Raw genomic sequence first — 21507 nt, 5'->3', positions numbered from 1 at the left:
CTTGGGATCCAGGACTCATTGGTACTTGTTCAAGAGGATATTTAAGGCCTGATGGTTGAGGATTCAGTTGGAATATGAACAATGCTTTGGAGATATTATCAGGAGAGAGAGTTCTACGGTTGATTTTGCCGCGTGTCAAACAACCAAACAAGCCGGAGCTCTACAACTTCAGAAAACCTGATACCAGAAGCAATGCGCTAGGCCAAGTTTATACAGCTCCACCCTCTATGTGGATGTATCATAGGAGTAGGGTATCATTTAATCTATAAACGTGGACAAGGATAATGTTGTTTGTGGGGCCTGTTTTACGTGGAGAATACATATCACAGGGAGATGAAATTGGACACCTAGAATACTTGCACCCCGAAATTGAATGCCTAAAAAAATTGAATTCACAGTTTATATGGTGCAAGAACTTTTGTGTTTTTGGCCTTGTAGATATAAACCCTTTGTTATAAATATGCATCTTTAGTCGCCTATTATTTACTGTATCCAGAGGAGATAAAAATAGAGACTCGAAGGAGGTGAGATTAGGGTTGGAAGATTGGTTGTAATCCTTCATTGATTAGTAGTGGAATCCTAACCTGGTCGTACTCCAAGGATGTAGGTAATCACATTGGTCTCTGAACCTCATTAACAAGTTCTGCCTTGTAATTATTTCTCTGGTTTTTCATTATTCTTTTGTTGACCTGCGGTTAGATTTTTTATTGCATTGAGATACTTAACATATTGATCCATCTTGCACAATACTTAGTGAATGAGACATCCATTTCCATATCAGATGCATTATGTTGCCTGATGGACTCTCATCGATACTGTGTTAATGTATCTTAGCATTTGTAGCATACATCGGACACATCATTCATATATAAGACAGGTATACGCATTTTGTTATCCCATGAATCATACATCAGATACTTTATTTTAGAATTTGATGCTTCATGTCATTTTGCCTAAGCCAACATAATAGATTTGTATCTGAAATTGAGGCTTTACTGGATTATATGAATGGCGAATTCAGGTTCAAGATTAAATTGAGGCCCTCATTGGAAAACAAAAGATGGATTTACAGTTCTATTTGATGCTTATAATTTTGCTTCGTTTATAAGTGAGGTACATGATTGTTCATATGACTGAGATACTTGAAAATATCCGTATTTGAGATAATGAGTTCTTGTTAACTGTATAACCTCACAATTTCATACGTGCAAAAAGAGAACATTAACATATCCACATATATGGGCACACGCAACTTTTATAATTTTGGTCATTATGCACAAAGTAAATGTTTGTCCTGCTTATGTTCTGGTATGTGCTGATCTCCACAGTGGGGACTATCGTTTTGTTATTATCAGTTGTGATAATAACTGCAGGACTTTAATATCAGAAAAAAAAATCCCCTAACTATCAAAATGTCAGAAAACCTTTTTAAAATTAGGGGTTATCAAAAAACCGCCTTAACTTTAAGATTTTATTAGTAAACCCTCTAATGAACTGAAATTTTTACCGGCAAAAATATCCTACCAGAACACTTTGCCCACCCATGAAAATTGCAATTTCCTGATACTTAGCTTGTTAGGGAGGTTTTCCACGTAAAATCTAAAGTGGATTTCTTATTACGCCCAATTTAAGGGGGGTTTCTGATATCTGAAAGTTACGGGTTTATCTGATAATCGTCCAAAGCTAGCAGATTTCTGGTAAACAGCCTAAAAGGCCCTGAAGAAGACCAAATGGTTTTAATAGGCAACAATCACAAATAATACTAGGACAAACTGTTTACGAGTTCTTTTACTCAAGATCGTTTGGTAACACAATTATTGTTGAAAATGCCGTCCATATGCAATATTAAAGACCATACACAGCATCGCAAAACCGTAGGAAAATCAATAAAATACACTAATACAAACAACATTCCCATACAAAAAGAGTACAAGCCCCTCTTATTGTACACACATGTGATGACATTTAATGCAAAGACGTTAATTAAGCGTGCAAGGAATAGGGTAGGCTCTACTAGAAACACTTACAACTGCATAAACTTCTGGTTATTAGCAACAAACACCGTCAGGAACTAATAAAATCTAGATTGCATCTCTTACTCCATCATAAAATTCCAGCTCTTGCAGTGATTTTTCATTCAGTTAGTCCTCACCTCAATGCCCTCAATGATGAGCCCATGCTTTGAACCTAGAACCTTCACTTCCCTCAATCTCATGCTCACCTCTCCATCATCTCCATCCTCATTGAAGAACTCCCCCATCTCTATTTCCATCCATCCATCGTTCCTCTCATATGGAACTCTTAACTCATCAGACACATTGTTGTGCGCGGCGGAAGCTTTCTAGGGCAACACGAACAATAACTCGAACTAAACCACAAACAATATGCAAACCACAATCACAGCAAGAACACACAATTTACGTGGTTCGGCAAGTTGCCTACGTCCACGGGGCAAGGAGGGGGGAGTTCTTTCTACTAGAAATCAAGAGAATACAAATAGGGTTACAAATCTCTCAGACCAAACCCTAAAACAAAGCTCTAGATCTCTCAAAGCTCTCTCCCAATTGGATGCAATGATTCTCTCTCTTTGGCTGCTCAAATTCGTCCAACCTCTACCCTAAACAAACAGGTTTAGGTATATATAGAACTTACAAAACGAACCGGGTCGAAAACCTGAAAAACTGATATCCGCTTCGTCGGTCGACCGGCCCGGTCGACCGCGATCAATTCCGGTCGACCGGCCCGGTCGACCGACCAGCTCTCAGTAGAAAACCCAAACTCCAGAGAACCGTCGGTCGACCGGGCCGGTCGACCGATCTCCTTGTGCACGAATGCGGTCGACCGGACCGGTCGACCGCCGCCTGTTTTTCCTGATTCTGCTGCTGATGCTGAAATTCCTTCAATTCTCCACCTCGGCGAATGTTTCCACCAAAACTGAGCCGACACCAAACCATCCAATAGTTCCTCAACAGGTCCAGGAACAATACTCGAGCTGAAACACGATCTCCCCCCATCTTGATCAACTGATCAAACCGGCTGCATCTAAAGACTGCCTACGTATCCTCTTGCCCAAGGAATCAAGCCGAACGTAGTTCACCCAAATGGCCGCCAACGGCCTCAGCACTGAAGGATGTTCAACAACTTCAAACAATGACCAAATTTCACTCCTGAAACAACTTTGGTCAACATATCTGCAGGGTTGTCATTTGTGTGGACCTTCTCCAATATGACATCTCCATCATTCAAGACGTCCCGTACAAAGTGGAATCTGACATCGATGTGCTTTGTGCGCGCATGATAAACCTGGTTCTTTGCCAAATAGATAGCCGACATACTATCACAATATATCCGAATAGTCTCCTGTGCAATCCCCAAGTCCTCCAATAATCCACGCAACCATAAAGCCTCCTTAATAGCTTCAGTAACTGCCATATACTCTGCCTCTGTAGTAGAGAGAGCCACTGTGGACTGAAGCGTGCAACGCCAACATACAGGTGCACCTGCCAATGTAAAAGCATAACCTGACGTAGACCGGCGTTTGTCAAGATCTCCAGCATAATCTGAATCCACATAACCAATACAAGCCTGCCCATCCTTCTCATCCTTCTGAAACACTAAACCAACATCCACGGTGCCTCGAACATACCGTAGAATCCACTTCACGGCCTCCCAGTGACCCTTCCCGGGGTCATGCATGTATCTCGATACCATGCTCACGGCCTGTGACAAATCTGGCCTCGTACACACCATCGCATACATCAATCTACCTACTGCACTAGCATATGGGACCTTCGACATATAATCTCTGTCCTCAACTGAAACTGGTGACATCAACGCTGAAAGCTTGAAGTGGGGAGCCAATGGTGTGCTAACTGCTTTTGCATTGCCATCAAAGCTGAATTTCTTCAACATCTTCTGCAAGTAGCTCTTCTGTGTAAGCTTCAATTTCCCCTTCACCATGTCTCTGTAAGCTTCAATTTCCCCTTCACCCTGTCTCGCTCGATCTCCATACCCAATATCTTCTTTGCCTCTCCAAGATCCTTCATCTCAAACTCGGATGATAACTCCTTTTTCAGCTTTCGAATAGCTGAAGAATTCCTGGAAGCAATAAGCATATCATCAACATATAAAAGCAAATATATGAGCTCACCATCCTGTAGCTTGTGCATATAAACACATGGGTCATATGGGCTCCTTGTGTACCCTCGGCCAATCATAAAGCCGTCGAATCTCTTATACCACTGTCTTGGTGACTGCTTCAAACCATAAAGAGACTTCTTCAGCTTACAAACCAAATTTTCCTTTCCTGCAGCTTTGAAACCCTGTGGTTGTGTCATGTAGATCTCCTCATCTAAATCACCGTGTAGAAAGGCTGTCTTCACATCCATCTGGACCAAATCCAAATCCAACTGTGCCACCAACGCCAATAAAATCCGAATCGACGAATGCTTCACAACGGGTGAAAATACCTCGTTGTAATCAATGCCCTCAAGCTGTGCATATCCCTTGGCAACTAATCTGGCTTTGAACCGAATGTCCCCAATAGAAGATCCCTCATTCTTCGCATATACCCACTTGCAACCAATAGCTTTCTTACCCTTAGGTAGATGTGCAAGTGTCCAAGTGTCGTTCTTCTGAAGAGACCGCATCTCCTCCTCCATAGCTTCCCTCCACCTGATCGAATCGGGGCTAGACTCTGCCTCCCTGAATGTGGCTGGAACCATATCATCAACGACCTCCACTGATAATGCATATGCGACCATGACATCATTATACCTAGCTGGCCGACGAATCTCTCTCCTCGGTCTATCTGCTGCAATGGTCCTCTGAACATGACCCTGTTCCTGAGTCCCATGATCCACTGTATCTTCTATCTGCCCAACTATCACCTCATCTCCTCCCAGTGTCACCTCTGTAGGAGCCTCAATGGATACAGTGTTCTCTGGAGTGGGTGGAGTCACATCATCCTCCACCTGCTGCGATATCTCTCCTGTCTGGTCTCCCTCCACCTGCTGAGGGGCTCGAGGCCTCATCATGTACGCCTCGTCAAATGTGACATCTCTGCTAATAACTATCTTCTTGTCCTGTGGATCCCATAACTTGAAGCCTTTGACTCCATCCCTAAATCCCACAAAGACTGCTTTCCTCGCTCTCGGATTTAATTTGCCATCACTGACATGATAATAAGCTGGACACCCGAATATCCGAAGCGACTCATAGTCACTAGCCACCGAACCAAACCAACGCTCCAAAGGAGTCTTCCCGTCTATCGCAGTGCACGGCAACCTGTTCACAAGATGGCTCGCATAAACCAACGCCTCGGCCCAAAAAGATCTAGGCAATCCACTCTGCGTCATCATACACCGCACCTTCTCCAGCAAGGTACGGTTCAATCTCTCAGCCACCCCGTTCTGTTGCGGTGTCTCTCGAACTGTGAAGTGTCTTCTAATGCCGTGATCCCGGCAAAACTGCAGAAACGGATCACTCTTGTACTCTCCACCGTTATCTGAACGTAGAGTCTTCACCTTTCTACCTGTCTGCAGCTCCACTTTCTTTTTCCACTCCACAAAAATATCCAGGACCTGATGTTTATGCTTCATCGGGTATACCCAATTCCTCCTGGAATAATCATCAATGAAAGTGACAAAATAGTTGGCCCCACCAAGAGATGTGTTCTTGGAAGGACCCCAAACGTCCGTGTGAATATAATCCAATGTACCTTGGGTGTTATGAACAGCGGTGCCGAACTTCACTCTAGTCTTCTTCCCAAGTACACAATGCTCACACAATTCCATCTTGCAGGTCTTAGCACCTTTCAATAGCCCCTGTTTAGCCAATGACTGTAGGGACTTATCTCCTGTGTGTCCAAGTCTCATGTGCCATAAGGTGGTAGTGTCCTCCTCTGTAGTGATAGAAGCTGCCAGACCCCCTGTAACTGTCTTGCCCTTCAAGTAGTATAGGTAGTTTTCCCTGACACCTCGCATCACCACCATAGAACCCTTCGTGACCTTCACTGTAGCATCCTCTAAGATCACTCGATATCCTGCTGCCTCCAAAGTCCCAAGAGAAATGATGTTCTTCGTCAACTGCGGCACGAACCTCACTTCCTTCAATTCCCTTACTACACCATCATGCATCCTGATCCGGACTGAACCAATACCACCAATAGGGCATACGTGATCATTACTAATAAGCATGACATCCCCTTTTTCCAGCTCCTCAAAGCTAGAAAACCACTCCCTCTTAGGGCAGATGTGATATGTAGCTCCCGAATCCATCATCCACTCCGTGGAATCCGCATAGCAAACCGACGGTAAAGCAGGGCATGAATAGCCTGAAGAATCTGAATCTGAATGCTCACCAATAGCTTTTGCAACATTCACTTCTGAAGCTTGTGCAGCTTTCCCCTTATTCTTTCCGGCTTTTTCTTTCCACTTTGGGCAGTCAATCTTCCAATGTCCTTCTTCTTTACAATACCGACATTGATTTCTACCAACACTCTTATAGGCACTCCTATTCTTTGACTTTGAGCGGTTGAACTGACGACGGTTTGGATCTCGGCCTCGAACTGCTAACGCATCTCCCGATGCCTTCTCGGAGGGTTCACCATCACTCTTCCTCAACTCATAGTTCACCAAAGCTGAGGTCACCTCCTTGTAGCTAACTGTAGTTCTTCCATTGATCATAGTGAGAACGAACGTACCATAATCATCTTCGGGCAACGAACACAGAAGTAGCATCGCCTTGTCTTCATCCTCAACTATAATATCAACATTGGCCATATCTGAAAGTAGCTTAGTGAAATTGTTGACATGCTCCCTGATGGAAACCCCTCTCTTCATCTTGAACTGGTAAAATCTCTTCTTCAAGTGAAGCCGATTCTCAATGCTCTTCGTAAGATATTTCTCATTGAGTGTTTCCCACATCTTCTTCGCCGACGTCTCGTTCATAACATCATAAATAAGATCCGGCGTCAAGCATGACCTAATAACACCACAAGCTCTACTGTTCATCTTTCTCCAAACCTTATCCTCCAACTCAGCGGGTTTCTCTTTTAACTCAAGAGTCTCCTCCAAATTCTGTGCATCCAAAGCATCCATCACCTGACACCTCCACAATCCAAAATTGATCTTGCCATCGAACTTCGGAACATCAATCTTCGTGTTATTGATGCTCAGACTCTGTATCGCCTTTGTTAGAGACGAACCTGACGTGCTTGCATCTCCCATGTTGTCGATCTAGCTCTGATACCAATTGTTGTGCGCGGCGGAAGCTTTCTAGGGCAACACGAACAATAACTCGAACTAAACCACAAACAATATGCAAACCACAATCACAGCAAGAACACACAATTTACGTGGTTCGGCAAGTTGCCTACGTCCACGGGGCAAGGAGGGGGGAGTTCTTTCTACTAGAAATCAAGAGAATACAAATAGGGTTACAAATCTCTCAGACCAAACCCTAAAACAAAGCTCTAGATCTCTCGACCGGGCCGGTCGACCGACCTCCTTGTGCACGAATCCGGTCGACCGGACCGGTCGACCGCCGCCTGTTTTTCCTGATTCTGCTGCTGATGTTGAAATTCCTTCACACATTGTGTTCACGGTGCGCGTGGAAATCCTCTTCACTGGGATTTAAGCACACATCTTGTTCTGAGATTTGGGATCCGAGTCTCACTGACGCTTGTTGAGCAGGATATTTTAGGCCATATGATTGAGGAGTCAGTTTGAATATGAAAAACGCCTTGTAGGTTTTGTTAGGAGAGAGTTCTCTACAGTTGATTTTGCCACAAATGTCGAACCACCAAACATTTCGGAGCTCTGCAACTTCAGAAAACCTGATTCCAGAAGATGGATATACATTTGTGGCCCTCACCCAGAAATAAAAATAGAAAAGATGGATATACAATTCTACTTGATTTGTATTATCAAGTACTTAGTAATTGCATGAACACTCGAACACCTCACTTACAATTAACCTAATAGTTAAAGAAAAAACTACTGTCAAAACAGGAATATAATAATAATATAAAATCCAAATTAAAGAGTTAGAAAATTCAGGCTTGATCGGGAGCAGTCGTGATGCCACTGCTTTAGAAAATTGAGGACCCGCCTATCACCCTAGCGCAATCTGTCCCTTCTCCCCTAGCGGTAAAAACCCCGGAATCAGCCGACCTCTGCGCTCGGCCGTGAGTCACAGAGCTTATGCTCAGACGAAAACGGTTGCCCAAAATATAAATGTAAAAGTGTAGCCGAAATAACTTGGGAGAAAAGAGAGTGGAGAAAGAGAGCTTTGGAGGTTGTTCTTCTCGTTGTTGTATATCTGAATGAGGTCTACGGCTGCTTATATAGGTGAGGAGAAGTGTAACCCCCGCTGAATCAAAGGAACCGTTACGCACGAATCTCGCTTTCGTTATCCGCATGCAGCCGTTACAAAACGTGTAAAATGTGCAAAATAAAAGCTTGAAAAGCAAAAACGTGTGCGGTGCGGCGCGGGCGAGGCGTGCGCGCGGGCGCGTGTGTGAGATAGATGTGCAAAGCCCACAAAACCCAAAATACTATTCAAAACCCAATAAGAAAAGAACCATTATATACCTTATACTATTCATCTCCTTTTTCCAATGTGGGACTATCCACAAAGGTAAAATTGTCTCTTCATGAACAAAACATCCAACAAAAACTTCATGTAGCATGATGTTAAGTGAATCTAAACTTCTATAAGTGCAAAGGTTCATAAAGGGTGTGTGTGCTTATCATACAACTAACATCACTTAGTCAAGATATTTTAGTAAAAAGAGTTGATGCTAGTTTTCTATAACAATTGCAAAATCTCTAATAGGTCTTAGTTTTGTAACATTCACCGTTAAAATAACTACAGCTCAGTAAACTTCAAGGAAATCAAACGCGTAAATAAAAATAATTTTCTAACTTAAAATCGAACTCAAGATTCTATATATATGCACCTTGAGCGAGGGTGAAAAACCCATCTCCAGTAACGCTCATCATCACCCCAAGCGATCCCCAGATCCCTTGCACATAACGTATAACACTTGGCTCCGCTCTCCTTCTCCAAACAAAAAGCCTGCAAAACCAGCAAAATCAATACAAAACTTGAGGTAGTTATTTGCAACGCCAAGTATAAAAGGGTCAATTTATAAAAATAAAAAAACCTAAACTAGTCACTGGAATCAGAAACTTCCACACATTTCTTAGCAGGTATAAACCCTCCTAGTTTGAAATTCATCAGTACCTCTGTTATCACTTTTAGTCCTTTTTACAAGTGTTGTTAAATCTTGCTTACGTGGTGGTGACGTGGCTCTGCCATGTCATTGCCTTATTAGCAAAAAAGGAATTAGTGAAAGTCCGAACTTACCCTGCCACATCAGCAAAAAAATAGTGAAATTACATGTTTTCCTTGCCATGTCATCGTCGTGTCAACAAGATTTAACAAAAATTTGTAAAAAGGACCCAAATGATATTTGGTCAATACATTAGGGACTTCCATTGAAGTTTTTAATCGAAAACAGAGAAGAGCGATGGATTTTGAGGGGGCTTCCGGTAATTGGTAAGAGGTTTTTCTCTGTTTTTGTTGTGATTTCTGAAGGAGAATTGCTCCTCCATTTATAAGGACTAAACCCACTATCACCATCCCTTCAGATCCGTCCCCATGAGAGATTTTCTCTCAATAACATTTCCACGTTTTCACGTTTTCCACAATTCTCTTTACTGAGAATCGTTGATTTGGTCACACAGGACCGAGTCAATGTAACATCTCCCACTCGACCAAATTAACCAAATGATATGCCTCTCACTATCCGTGAGATCAGATATTTCTCTTTATCATTACTCCCACTATCCGTAGAGAGTAACTCTTATTTTATTATTCATGAAATTTTACTCGGACTTATTTATTCCTAAGTCTTATCAAACTTACATGTTTGATAAAAGATTCTACTGGTATTCCTTTTGTTAAAGGATCAGCAATCATATCTATAGTAGGGATATAAGTCACTTTGACTTCTTCTTTTTTTACAATATCTCGAATATAGTGATACTAGATCTCAATATGTTTTTCTTTAGAGCTATTTGCGCCACTATTGATTAAGCTAATTGTTGCTTGATTATTACAATAAATATCAATAGGCCCTTCTAACAAATTGAGATCAAAATCAATCAAAAACCGTCTTATCCAGACAGTATGTGTAGTTGCCATACTGCAAGTTATATATTCAGCTTCTTGCGTATATTTAGGAACACACCATTGTTTCTTACTACTCCAAGAAACAACTCCTCCTCCAAAGATGAATAAGTATCCCGAAGTGAACTTTCTATCATCTTTATCACCTCTGAAATCAGCATCGGAATAACCGAGGAGTTCAAGCGAATCAGCTTGATAAACTAATCTATGAGTCAATATACCTCTGATGTACTTTATAATCCTTTTAACAACTTCCCAATGTGTTAGTCCTGGATTACTTTGATATCGACTAACTAGACTCACAACATAAGCTATATCAGGTCTGATGTACAATATTACATACATCAAACTTCCAATTGCTTAAGCATAAGGCACATCTAATGGCTTCTGCCCCTCTCCAAGTCTTTGCTCTTTAACTAATCTCTTTCCTATAATCAACAGAGTTGGCGTCGGATTGGAATTCTCCATTCCAAACCTTTTAAGAACTGATCTTAAATATTTTTTCTTAGTTTAAACATAGCATTCTAGACTTTCTATCTCGAATTATTTGAATTCCAAGAATTTATAATGCATCTCCCATGTCTTTCATCTCAAACTTTTCGCTGAGATCTGCCTTGATTTTATTTAATATTTCTATATCATTTCCAAAGAGCAATATATCATCCACATATAAGGATAATATAATAAACTTGTTCTCACTTTTCAAGACATATACACAATTATCTAATTTATTTTGAATGAAACCAAGTTTAGTGACTACATCATGAAATTTGAGATATCATTGCCTAAAAGACTGTTTTAAACCATATAGAGATTTCATTAATTTGTAAACTTTATGTTCCTATCCTTTTACCTGAAAACCTTCAGGTTATTGCATATATATCGCTTCCTTCAACTCTCCATTAAGAAATGTTGTTTTAACATCCATTTGAAATAACTCCAAATCAAGATATGTAACAATAGCTAAAATAATTCTAATGGATATAAATTTAGCTACAGGAGAATACGTCTCCTAAAAATCTATTCCTACCTTATGGTTATAACCCTTGGCAACGAACCGTTCATTGAATTTATCAATAGATCCATCAACACGTAATTTATTTTTGAGCACCTATTTGCATCCTATGGTTTTTCTATTTTCTGGTAGGTCACATAATTCTCATACCTTATTTTTTTTCTATAGAATCAAGTTCTTCTCTCATAGATTCTAGTCATAAAGTTGATTCATGTGATTTTATCGCATCAGAAAAGGTTAAGGGATCTTGTTCTTTAATATTTGTATCTACCGAGAAATAGGATGGCTCACATGAATACAAATAGTAATCATTCATGTTATGGGATACAACTGTTTCCAAATATATGATTTGATGAGTCGCCATCTCCATCCAACCAGACAAACTGATACCCCAGTGTTAACACGAGAAGCGGTGCTAATCGGTACGAGATATCCTGACCTCCCAGACGAGTCGACATCTCGACCGACGGGAGAGATAGCCAGAGATCAGCTAGCAGTCCGACTCAGCCGACCACACGAGTCAACACTCATCAATGTCGACATGAAAGGCGGTACCAGTCGGCCCTCTCGCAGCAAGCAACTCGCCAAGAGCTAGTCGACCCAGTCGAGTTGATACTCCTCCATCTCGACTCGGAAGGCGGGACGAGTCGTCACCTGACTCTATTCAGCCAGCACTCCTCGAGTCGTCACTCCTCTCAATGAGTTGACTCTCATCGCGAGTCCCATCATGATGGATATTGCTTCTTAGTGAAACTAGAAGATAACTTCGCCAAAACTTATCCATCCTGATAACAAGTCATATCATGTCTACTCAAAGACCATGCGTCATCAAGCCGCTTATCAGCCCACGTCCCATCAACTGCTCCTCAAATCAAGACCGAAGTGATCTTCCTTCTGTCGTTAGCCGACACATGTAGAACAAAGGATGACTCACCTTCCAGCTCACACTTTGTCACCACCATTTACATGGTCAAAATGACCAATCTATCATTGACATCCTCTTTATATACAGCTACTATTCGAGTTAGCAAAGGGTTGGTTCGCAATATAAACTCTCAATCTCAGAGATCATCATCTCTAATGCACATAACATAAGAACACATAGTTCTATTACTCCACTTAAGCTCAAATTCATTAACTGACTTGATCGTTGGAGGTATTATGGGGGAACTGATCCCCGTCCTCTTACGACTCTTTGTGTGCAAATTGCTCGGTCATCTTAATTTCAGAATCAGGCATAAAGTCGAAGAAGAAAGCCCCCCCCCCCCCCCCCCCTCTTTTTTTTATAAACTTTGTGACTTTAATTGGCTATGTGATATTTAGCATCAATTATTCATCCATGAAGATTGTGTTCTTGCCCTTTTGTTGCCTATAACCAGTTTATTAGGTACATGATTTTTCATAGGTATTTCATCATTTTTAAGGTTAGGTTCATTCATAATATCAGGATCATTAGTGGGAATAACACTGTAATAATCATCATCTATTACAGTTAGAGGTTCTGTTTCCTCTCGAACTTGTTCCTCTTCCTCTAGATTCTCTAAAAATATAGCATCTCTACTTTCAATGACTCCTTTTTTTATTGTAGAACTTATAACATTTTGACTTTTCTGAATACCCTATAAATCTATACTTTATTGTTTTAAAATCTAACTTATCTCTAAGTTGACATGGAATGAGAACATGGACTATAGATCCCCACTTCGTGAGATGACTCAAATTAGGTTTCCTCCCATTCTATAATTCATAAGGTGCAGATACAACTGATTTGGTGAGAATTCTATTTATAATGTAGTTTGCAGTTAACAATACTTCTTCCCAAAAGTTTTTAGAAAGACTAGAATGAGACAACATGCATCTAACTACATTCAGCAATGTTCTGTTTTTTCTTTCAGCAACACCATTCTGTTGTGACGTATACGACATTGTTGTATATCTTTTAATTCCATGCTGAATACAATAACTCCCAAATTCTTTAGAGTTATATCCCTCACCTCTATCAGTTCTCAAAATTTTGATTTTCAATCCAATTTGGTTTTCGACTTGTCTTATACCTCTTAAAGCAGTCAAAAGCTTCTAATTTTCTGGATATAAGATATACGTGTACAAAATTGGAATAATTATCTATAAAAGTAATAAAATATTCTTTATTACTATGAGTTTTGACACTTAGGGGACCACAAATATCCGAGTGTATCAACCCTAAAAGTTCATTGGCTCTTTGTCCACTAATGAAAGGTTTTCTAATTATTTTACTCGTTAAACAATGTTCACATTGTGGCAATTGGACATTAGATAGTACAGGAAGCAAGCTCATTCTGATAAATTTTTTTATTTTTGAAATACTAGCATGTCCTAGTCTAGAATGTCACAATTCAGACTCAGAAATATAATAGGACAACTAATTCAAATTCGAAGTTTTATTATCAAAATTATTATAAATTACTGGTAGAATGTATAATTCATGCTCGGGCACATATTTTCTCATAGCATACACTTTATTATTCTTGCCTATAGAAACCCGGTTATTATAGAACCTAACTTCCAGCCCTTTCTACATCAAATTAGGAACAGATATCAGATTACGCCGAATTATTAGCGCATAAAACACATCTTTGAGGACAAGAACACTGTCCCCAAGATCTAATCTATACGAACTAATACCTTTTACATCGAGATAGGTATTATTTTCCATATAGATTCTCTATTCTTCTTTCTTCAACTCGATGAATTATATGACTCCATTCTTATCCTTTGCGATATGCCTAGTTACACCGGAGTCGATCCACCAACCACTAATATCTGCCATCACAGCATTGCATTCTGTCACACCGACGAATTCTCTTTTGCTAGTATCCCCTTGTTATGGATGCTTATAGTCTCCCTTATTCTCCTGCTTTTCACCTTGTGGGCAATTGGGCTTGAAATGTACGAACTTTTCACAATTATAGCAGGCTTCGCGGGGTACTTTCTTTTTCTTGAACTACTATGACTTCGGTCCTCACGGTTGTAGTTTACTAGAACCATGATTTTTATAGCTTTCAGTATTATGTCTCTGGCGGACATAATTCAGCTCCTGTTGTACCATATTCAGTTCGGGTTCTTTCCTACTGGCTATTAAGTCATGTTCTATCGTTAGGTGCATAGGAAGATCAGTGACAGACTTAATGGTAGGGTTCATTCTCAATGTAGTGGCAACCACAGCAAGGAAAGAGGGTAGTCTGTTAAAAATGGTTGTCACTTATATTCTTTTCAGGATTTCGGTCCCAGCAGTGGATAAGTCCTTAGCCATGACAATCATTTTATTTATATGCTCTACGATATTGTCTTTCTCTTGCATACAACAAGAATTATACTTATACAAGAGTAGTTGAATGTTAACTTCAGAGGCGGTGTCGTATTTTTTTTATTGAATTCCACATGTCTATGGAAGTCTTATAAGTTTCAAAAACTTTGATCAAATTATCTTCCATGAACATGATCATAAGGCTTTTCGCTTTTTTATCTTTCGACTTCCACTGTTCAAACTCTTTCTTTTCTTCAGGTGTTGATTTATCAGTAAGAGTTGGAGCAGTGGTTTCGATTACGTCATTAATATTATCATGGATAAGAGCATATCATATTTTTCTATGCCACATATCAAAATTACTGCCATTAAATTTGTTAATTTTTCTAATTCTGATAGAACGAGTTTACTAGCCATTCGGTAAAGAATTAAAACTAAATTCAATTATAAAATATGTATAAGGTTGATTTTTTGACAATTACACTAAAATAAAGTTAGATAAAAATAAATAAATTAATTAAAATGAACCTGATTCTTGTGAGTTGAAAAAATAGCTCCAATGAAAGCGAGGTTGTCACTTAGTGGTGTTGACCGAAAAGTCTGTTGTCGAAGTTTTGACGTCGTTTCTGATCGGGGGTGGAGATGATCTGTTGATGTCGTTAGATTCCACTGGATAGGATTTTCAGACAACAAAATAAATAAATAAAGGGCTGTAAATTGGTGGGACAGTGGGCCTTGTAACTGGGCTTTGATTTAAAAAATGGACGAGTAGGACTCTTAGGAAAACAAGTGCCCCACGTTCACTCCTGGATATTTGATCAATCTGAGGAAATTTGATGACCCAGGCCCAATCAGAAAAGCCCAATGTCCTCTCTTTTTTACCGCACTATTAAAAAAACCGATCTCGAGCTAGGGTTTTCGTTGAAAATTGCAAGGGGCGGCGGATCTATCTCTCTTCCTCGATCTAAATCAGAGAGCTCACCGAGGATGGAAACTCCGATGTTGATGTCAGCTCTGTCAATCGTCGTCACGACTTAGAGAATGATGGCGGAGTCGTCATCGTTATAGCAGCCGTCGATCAATAGTAGCAGTCGTCGTCGACTTTCGACAGAGAGCTCGAGAGGGTGGCATTGAGATCGACGGAGCTTTGATACTAATGATCGAAAACAGAGAAGAGCGATGGATTTTGAGGGGGTTCCAGTAATGGGTAAGAGGTTTTTCTCTGTTTTTGTTGTGTTTTTCTGAAGGAGAATTACTCCTCCATTTATAGGGGCTAAACCCACTATCTCCACCCTCTCAGATCCGCCCCCATGAGAGATTTTCTCTCAACAACCATTCCACGTTTTCACGTTTTCCACAATTCTCTACTGAAAATCGTTGATTTGATCACATAGGAGCGAGTCAAGGTAACAGATTTGCCTTTAGTTAATGAGTCATTTTGCTATCATGTTGATAAAAATGCCATCATCTTTTACCTTATCTGTTTTAATTTTACTATCATGTTGATGAAAATGACGTCATCTTTTACCTTATCTTTTTTATTTTATAGTTTTTCCCAATTTAGAGTTAAAATCAAATTTTATTTTATCTCATTTTTCAATCTTCTCATTCTCCTTGTTCTTCTACCTTCTTCTCATTCAAAATTAGTTTCAGTATGTCATAATAAAGAGCATAAAAAATAAAAAATAAATATTTAAATGATATTACTAAATCAAACACTTTACCAAAATCCAGTCCCTCAGCTCAGTTCATTATTAAATTTTAGGATAAAGGGGCTTTTCATGAAAACACTTTCAAATGTGGCCAAATTGACAGAGACCATCCTTAAAGTTTTTTATATACAAAGACCACATTATAAGTGGATTTAGTTTTTAATCAACCATTTGAGTGCAAATTCTATTTAAAGTTTTACCCGAACTATCCGAAAAACCCTCCTTCCTTCTCCCTTCTTCCTCCTCATCCACCACCCTCTTCCATTCCACTTCCACCTTCCTCCCTCCTTTCCACCCACCCTCTTTCTTTTCTCTTACATCCCATTTCACCCTCCTCCCATATTTCAATTGTGGTTTGCATGAAGAACGATGAGAGTGGAGGTAGTTTGGATGAGGAGGGAGAAGGGAAGAGGGTGTTTTAGGTATTTAGGATAAAATTTTGAGGTTGATTGAAAGCTAAACTTACTTATGAGGTGGTTTCTATTTATTAAAAAAACTCTGAATGTGGTTTTAATCGATTTAGCTAGCCTATTTTTAAACATTTTTAAAAACTCTAAAAAACTTTACAAAAATCTATAACTAGCTATAATGAATTCTGTAAGGGATTATATATTATGCAAAACAAAGAGAATTTCCAATTAAGAAATAGCCAAAAAAAAGTCTTAAAGTTTCAGGTATATTGATCATACATTAGAGAATGGTTTTTTTTTTTTTTTTTGAGAGAAAGGATGGATTATCACAAAGATAATCCAGCCAGCTAAATTAACAAAAAAAGGTTGTTACAAAAGAAAAATATACACCCCCAACCAAGAGTGCATATTAAAGTTTAAAGTCAAGATTACACAACAAAAGTATAACCCAGCACAACACTGCAAAGCCCCAAAGGTCTCTCCCACACAAAGAAGACCAAAACAAAAAACCAGCTGCTAAGAGTTTCATAACTAAACAAGATTTTAAAACACAACCACCAACCAACTTCAAAACAAACCAAAACCTGATTTGAGTGTAGATCATTCTAACTGGATCACTTCATCTCCCATAGCTCTGTTCTCTCTGCTATCTGCACCCACAGCAAGCAATCTATCCGCATTCCTTTTCCTTCTCCTTTCTTGCAATCTGATAGCTCGAGCAGAAATATTTTTAGAACCTAGCCAAAATGACGAAAATGTCATAATTTTGTTCAAAAGCTCAAGAGATCTTTTCCTTTTGTTGGAAAAGAGCCTATCATTTCTTTCCTGCCATACACACCAAATAAAAGAGCAAATGAAGACATCTCTTCTCACTTTGCCATTATCAATCTCTCCTGCTTTCAGATTATGCCACATCTCTTTCAGAGAATTCCAACCAGAATCATCTTCACTCTTCAATTTATATTGAATTGATCTCCATAAAGAGCAAACAAACTCACACTTAATGAATATATGTGTATGACTTTCTTCCAGTTTTGAACATAAGCAACATAATTTTTCTAAATGTATTCCCTTTTTCTCCAGCACATCTTTTGTGTTTAAACCATGTCTGAAAGCCAACCAGACTAAGAATTTCACTTTCAAAGGAATAGGTAACTTCCATATATCAGCACAGTCATACCTCAGTCCTCCATCAATTAGAAACAGGTAATATGAATGTACTGTAAAAATCCCTTTCGATTCCCATAACCAAATTCTTTTATCCTCTTTTTGCTCTAAACATATGGGATTAAGAAGATTCATTAAAGAAAGATACTGTGACACTAAAGTCCCAGTTAGTTGTCTTTTAAAATGCAAATCCCAACTCCAAACACCATTTTCTTTTTTCCTCAAATTACTCACAGTAGCAAAAGGATAAGCTGTGTTAGCATATAAGGATGGATATATAGCTGCAAGAGTATGTGAATCTAACCATTTATCAAGCCAAAATAAAGTTTGATTTCCTTCTCCAACCTCCACTTGAGAACTGCATAGAAAGCTTTCCACATTAGTAAAAAAATTCCTCCAAAAATGAGATAAATAAACTCTTCTAGAGTAAAAGTACTCAGACCATTTTTTTTCAAAGTATTTGTAAAAACTAATTTGTTTCCACAAATTAGGTTTTCCATCAAACCATTTCCAAATCCATTTTCCTAACAAAGCTTTATTCATTATTCTCAAATTGATAATCCCCAATCCACCACAGTGCTTAGGTTTACAAACCTCTTCCCATTTTACCAAATTAGTAAAACCTTTATGATCCAAAGATCCAGTCCATAGAAATCTTCTTCTCAATTTATCAATTTTCTCAATGATCCAAGAAGGGAATAAGAAGAAAGAAAGCCAAAAAAGTGGCATAGAGGAAAGGACAGAGTTAACTAAAACTAGTCTACCTCCCCTTGATAAAGTCTTCCCTTTCCATAATGCTAATCTTCTTTCTATTTTCTCAATTAAAGGAGACCAATCATCTTTTTTTAATTTTCCAGGCCTTAAAGGTACACCTAGATAAGTAATAGGAAATTTTCCACATTTACAATTCAACATGGTGGCCAGATTCTGTTGTAAATCTTCATTATTCTCAAGAGCTATAAGAACACTCTTATTAAAATTTATTTTTAAACCTGAAACAAGTTCAAAGCAATATAAAATCAGCTTCAAAACTGTTAATTGCTCTTTGTTATTCTTGCAAAAAATCAAGGTATCATCTGCATCCTGTAAACAGAAAACCTTGTGATCCATATTAACTGGACCTAATCCTTCAATGAGTTGAGATTCAGCTGCTAAAGATAACATTCTAGTAAATGTATCAGCAGCCAACACAAATAACAAAGGAGAAAGAGGGTCTCCTTGTCTAACACCTCTTTTGGACATAATCCATTTCCCAGGTTTGTCATTTATTTTGATAGCTGACATGCCTTTATATAAGCACATATTCACCCAATTAATCCATTTTTCACCAAATTTTTTAGCTCTTAACACTTCCAAAATGAAGTTCCAGTCTATCATATCATAAGCTTTTGCAAAATCCAATTTAAGTAAAATACCTCCCTTTTTGTTATTCTGAAAACAGTCATCTATAATTTCTTGAGCTGCAACTACACCATCAAGTAAAAATCTGTTTTTAATAAAACCAGATTGCATTGGATCTATAAGCCACTCAAGCTTTGCATTCAGCCTATTGGTCAAGACTTTAGTAATAATCTTGTAAACCACATTTAAAAGACTAATAGGTCTGTAATCATTGACTGAACTAACTTCATTTTTTTTTTGGAATAAGAACAATATGGGCATAACTGATTCTATTAATTTCAAGTTTTCCTTCATAAAACTCCTCAAAAAGCCTCATAATGTCTGGTTTCACAATCTCCCAAAAGACTTGGAAAAACATAGCAGAAAACCCATCAGGACCAGGGGATTTATCTCCATTCATATCAAAAATGGCTTTATGGACTTCCTCTTCAGAAAAAGGAATTTCAATGTCATTAGGCCCCCAGTCAACTGTAGGGAATAAACAGTTCCAATCCAATTGGCATCTATTAGACACATTTTGACCAAAAATCTGTTTATAATGACTTGAAAAAATCTGTGCAATCCCATTTTCTGAAGTCACTTCTACATCATTATGAAAAACTGAAGAAATCAAATTGTTTCTCTTCCTTCCATTTGCAATTTTATGAAAATATGTTGTATTGTTATCTCCTTCCTTAAGCCAGTGAACTTTGGATCTTTGCTTCCACATTAGTTCTTCTTGGATAAGAATCTCATTTAATTGAAGAGAAATGTCATTTTTTCTAATCAACTCATCATCCTCTAAATCTCTATCTTCTTCAATAACTTCCCATTCTAAGAGATTATCCAACAGATCTTTTTTTTTTGTTTAACACTATAAAATTTTGAATGTACCCATTGTTTGATACATTTTCTCATAAATCTCAATTTACAAACAATGTTTTTAGCAGCTGAATCATTCCTGGGAGCACACTTCCACCAAATTGGAACACTTTTCATAAAATCATCAGATTGCAACCATATTTTTTCAAACCTGAACATTTTAGTTTGCTGTTGATTATCTCCAAAATCAAAGCAAATAGGAGAATGATCTGATAATTGACTACTAAGGCCTTGTTGTCTTGATAAAGGAAAAACATCTTCCCACTCAGAGTTGAAAAAAACTCTGTCAAGTCTAGCCATAGCAGGTGAACTCCTCTTATTTGTCCAAGTAAATTTTCTTCCATGTAAAGGACTATCAATCAGTTCCAAGTCATTTATAACTTCCTTAAACTCCTCCATTTCTTTTCTATAATGTGTTCTTCCTTTTCTTTCCGCAGCATTAATGGTTACATTGAAATCTCCCACCACAACCCAAGGACCTAAAAAAGCATTTTTAATCTCTTTAAGCTCCTGCCAAAAAAGAGCTCTCTCTGTATTACAGTGAGGACCATATACAGAAGATATAGTCCATTCAAAACTATTTTTTTTATTTTGTAACTTCACTGTCAGAACAAACTTACCCAAAGCATCATCAATTTTCTTCCATTTATTATTATCCCATCCAATCATAATTCCACCAGAGGTCCCAATAGATGGTAAATATATCCAGTCAAATACATTACCACCCAAACTCTTTAACATGTTGTCAGTAAAACAACTAATTTTTGTCTCTTGCAAACAAATAATTTCAAATTTGTTCAATTGGCAAAAATCCTTAACTCCAAATCTTTTTGAACTCAAACCCAAACCTCTAACATTCCATGTAACTAACATAAGAGAGCATCAAAACTCCACAAAACACCTTAGAGTCTACTCAGAGGTAGCTCTTTCTTGTTCCATCAGCCTCATTTTTTTTATAGGGTCAAAATTTCCCTGAGGCTCAAGTATAATAGCACATTTAGAAGCAATTTTTTGCAGCTGCTTATTAGAATAAGAATCAAAAAGAATAGGAACAAAATTAGATCCTAGAAAAGAGGAATTTTCACCTGAACCACTAAAAGAAGCCTCTGGAATAGAGTTTTTTATATTTTTCATTGCAGCTCTTGAAGTGGCCCTGTCCAAAGCAGTCATAGGTTCCATATCCACATTTTTCATTGCAGCTCTTGAAGTGGCCCTGTCCAAAGCAGTCATAGGTTCCATATCCACAAATCTTGAGTATCTTCTGACAAATGAGACTTTTGGATAAGTATCAGGATCTGCAGGCGGCAAAGAGTTTAAAGGCTGGATTATAGGAATGTCATCTTCCTTCTCTTGATTTTCTTCATTGTTATAGAGAACTGAAAGAGCCAGTCCCTTCTCAGCTTCAGTGATTTCCTCGCTCATAGTAGCCTTGTCTGTAGATCCCTCCTCTACAATCAC

At 38.5% G+C, this 21507-nt stretch overlaps 1 protein-coding gene across 1 annotated transcript in view; it reads right to left on the bottom strand.

The window, feature by feature from the left end:
- Positions 1878 to 21507, bottom strand: part of LOC109830809 (F-box protein PP2-B11-like) — a 21783-nt gene continuing 2153 nt past the window's right edge. Inside the window, exons 3-6 of the mRNA XM_020398174.1 lie at positions 8963 to 9081; positions 7594 to 7837; positions 4838 to 4910; positions 1878 to 2337 (exon numbers count right to left, since the gene is read on the bottom strand). Of these exons, the coding sequence (XP_020253763.1) occupies positions 2138 to 2337; positions 4838 to 4910; positions 7594 to 7837; positions 8963 to 9081 (636 nt within the window). The 3' untranslated portion in view covers positions 1878 to 2137. The remainder of the gene's footprint in view (positions 2338 to 4837; positions 4911 to 7593; positions 7838 to 8962; positions 9082 to 21507) is intronic.

Source organism: Asparagus officinalis, chromosome 1, assembly GCF_001876935.1.
Source record: "Asparagus officinalis chromosome 1, Aspof.V1, whole genome shotgun sequence".
NCBI lineage: Eukaryota > Viridiplantae > Streptophyta > Magnoliopsida > Asparagales > Asparagaceae > Asparagus > Asparagus officinalis.
This window is presented reverse-complemented; position numbering and strand designations above follow the sequence as displayed.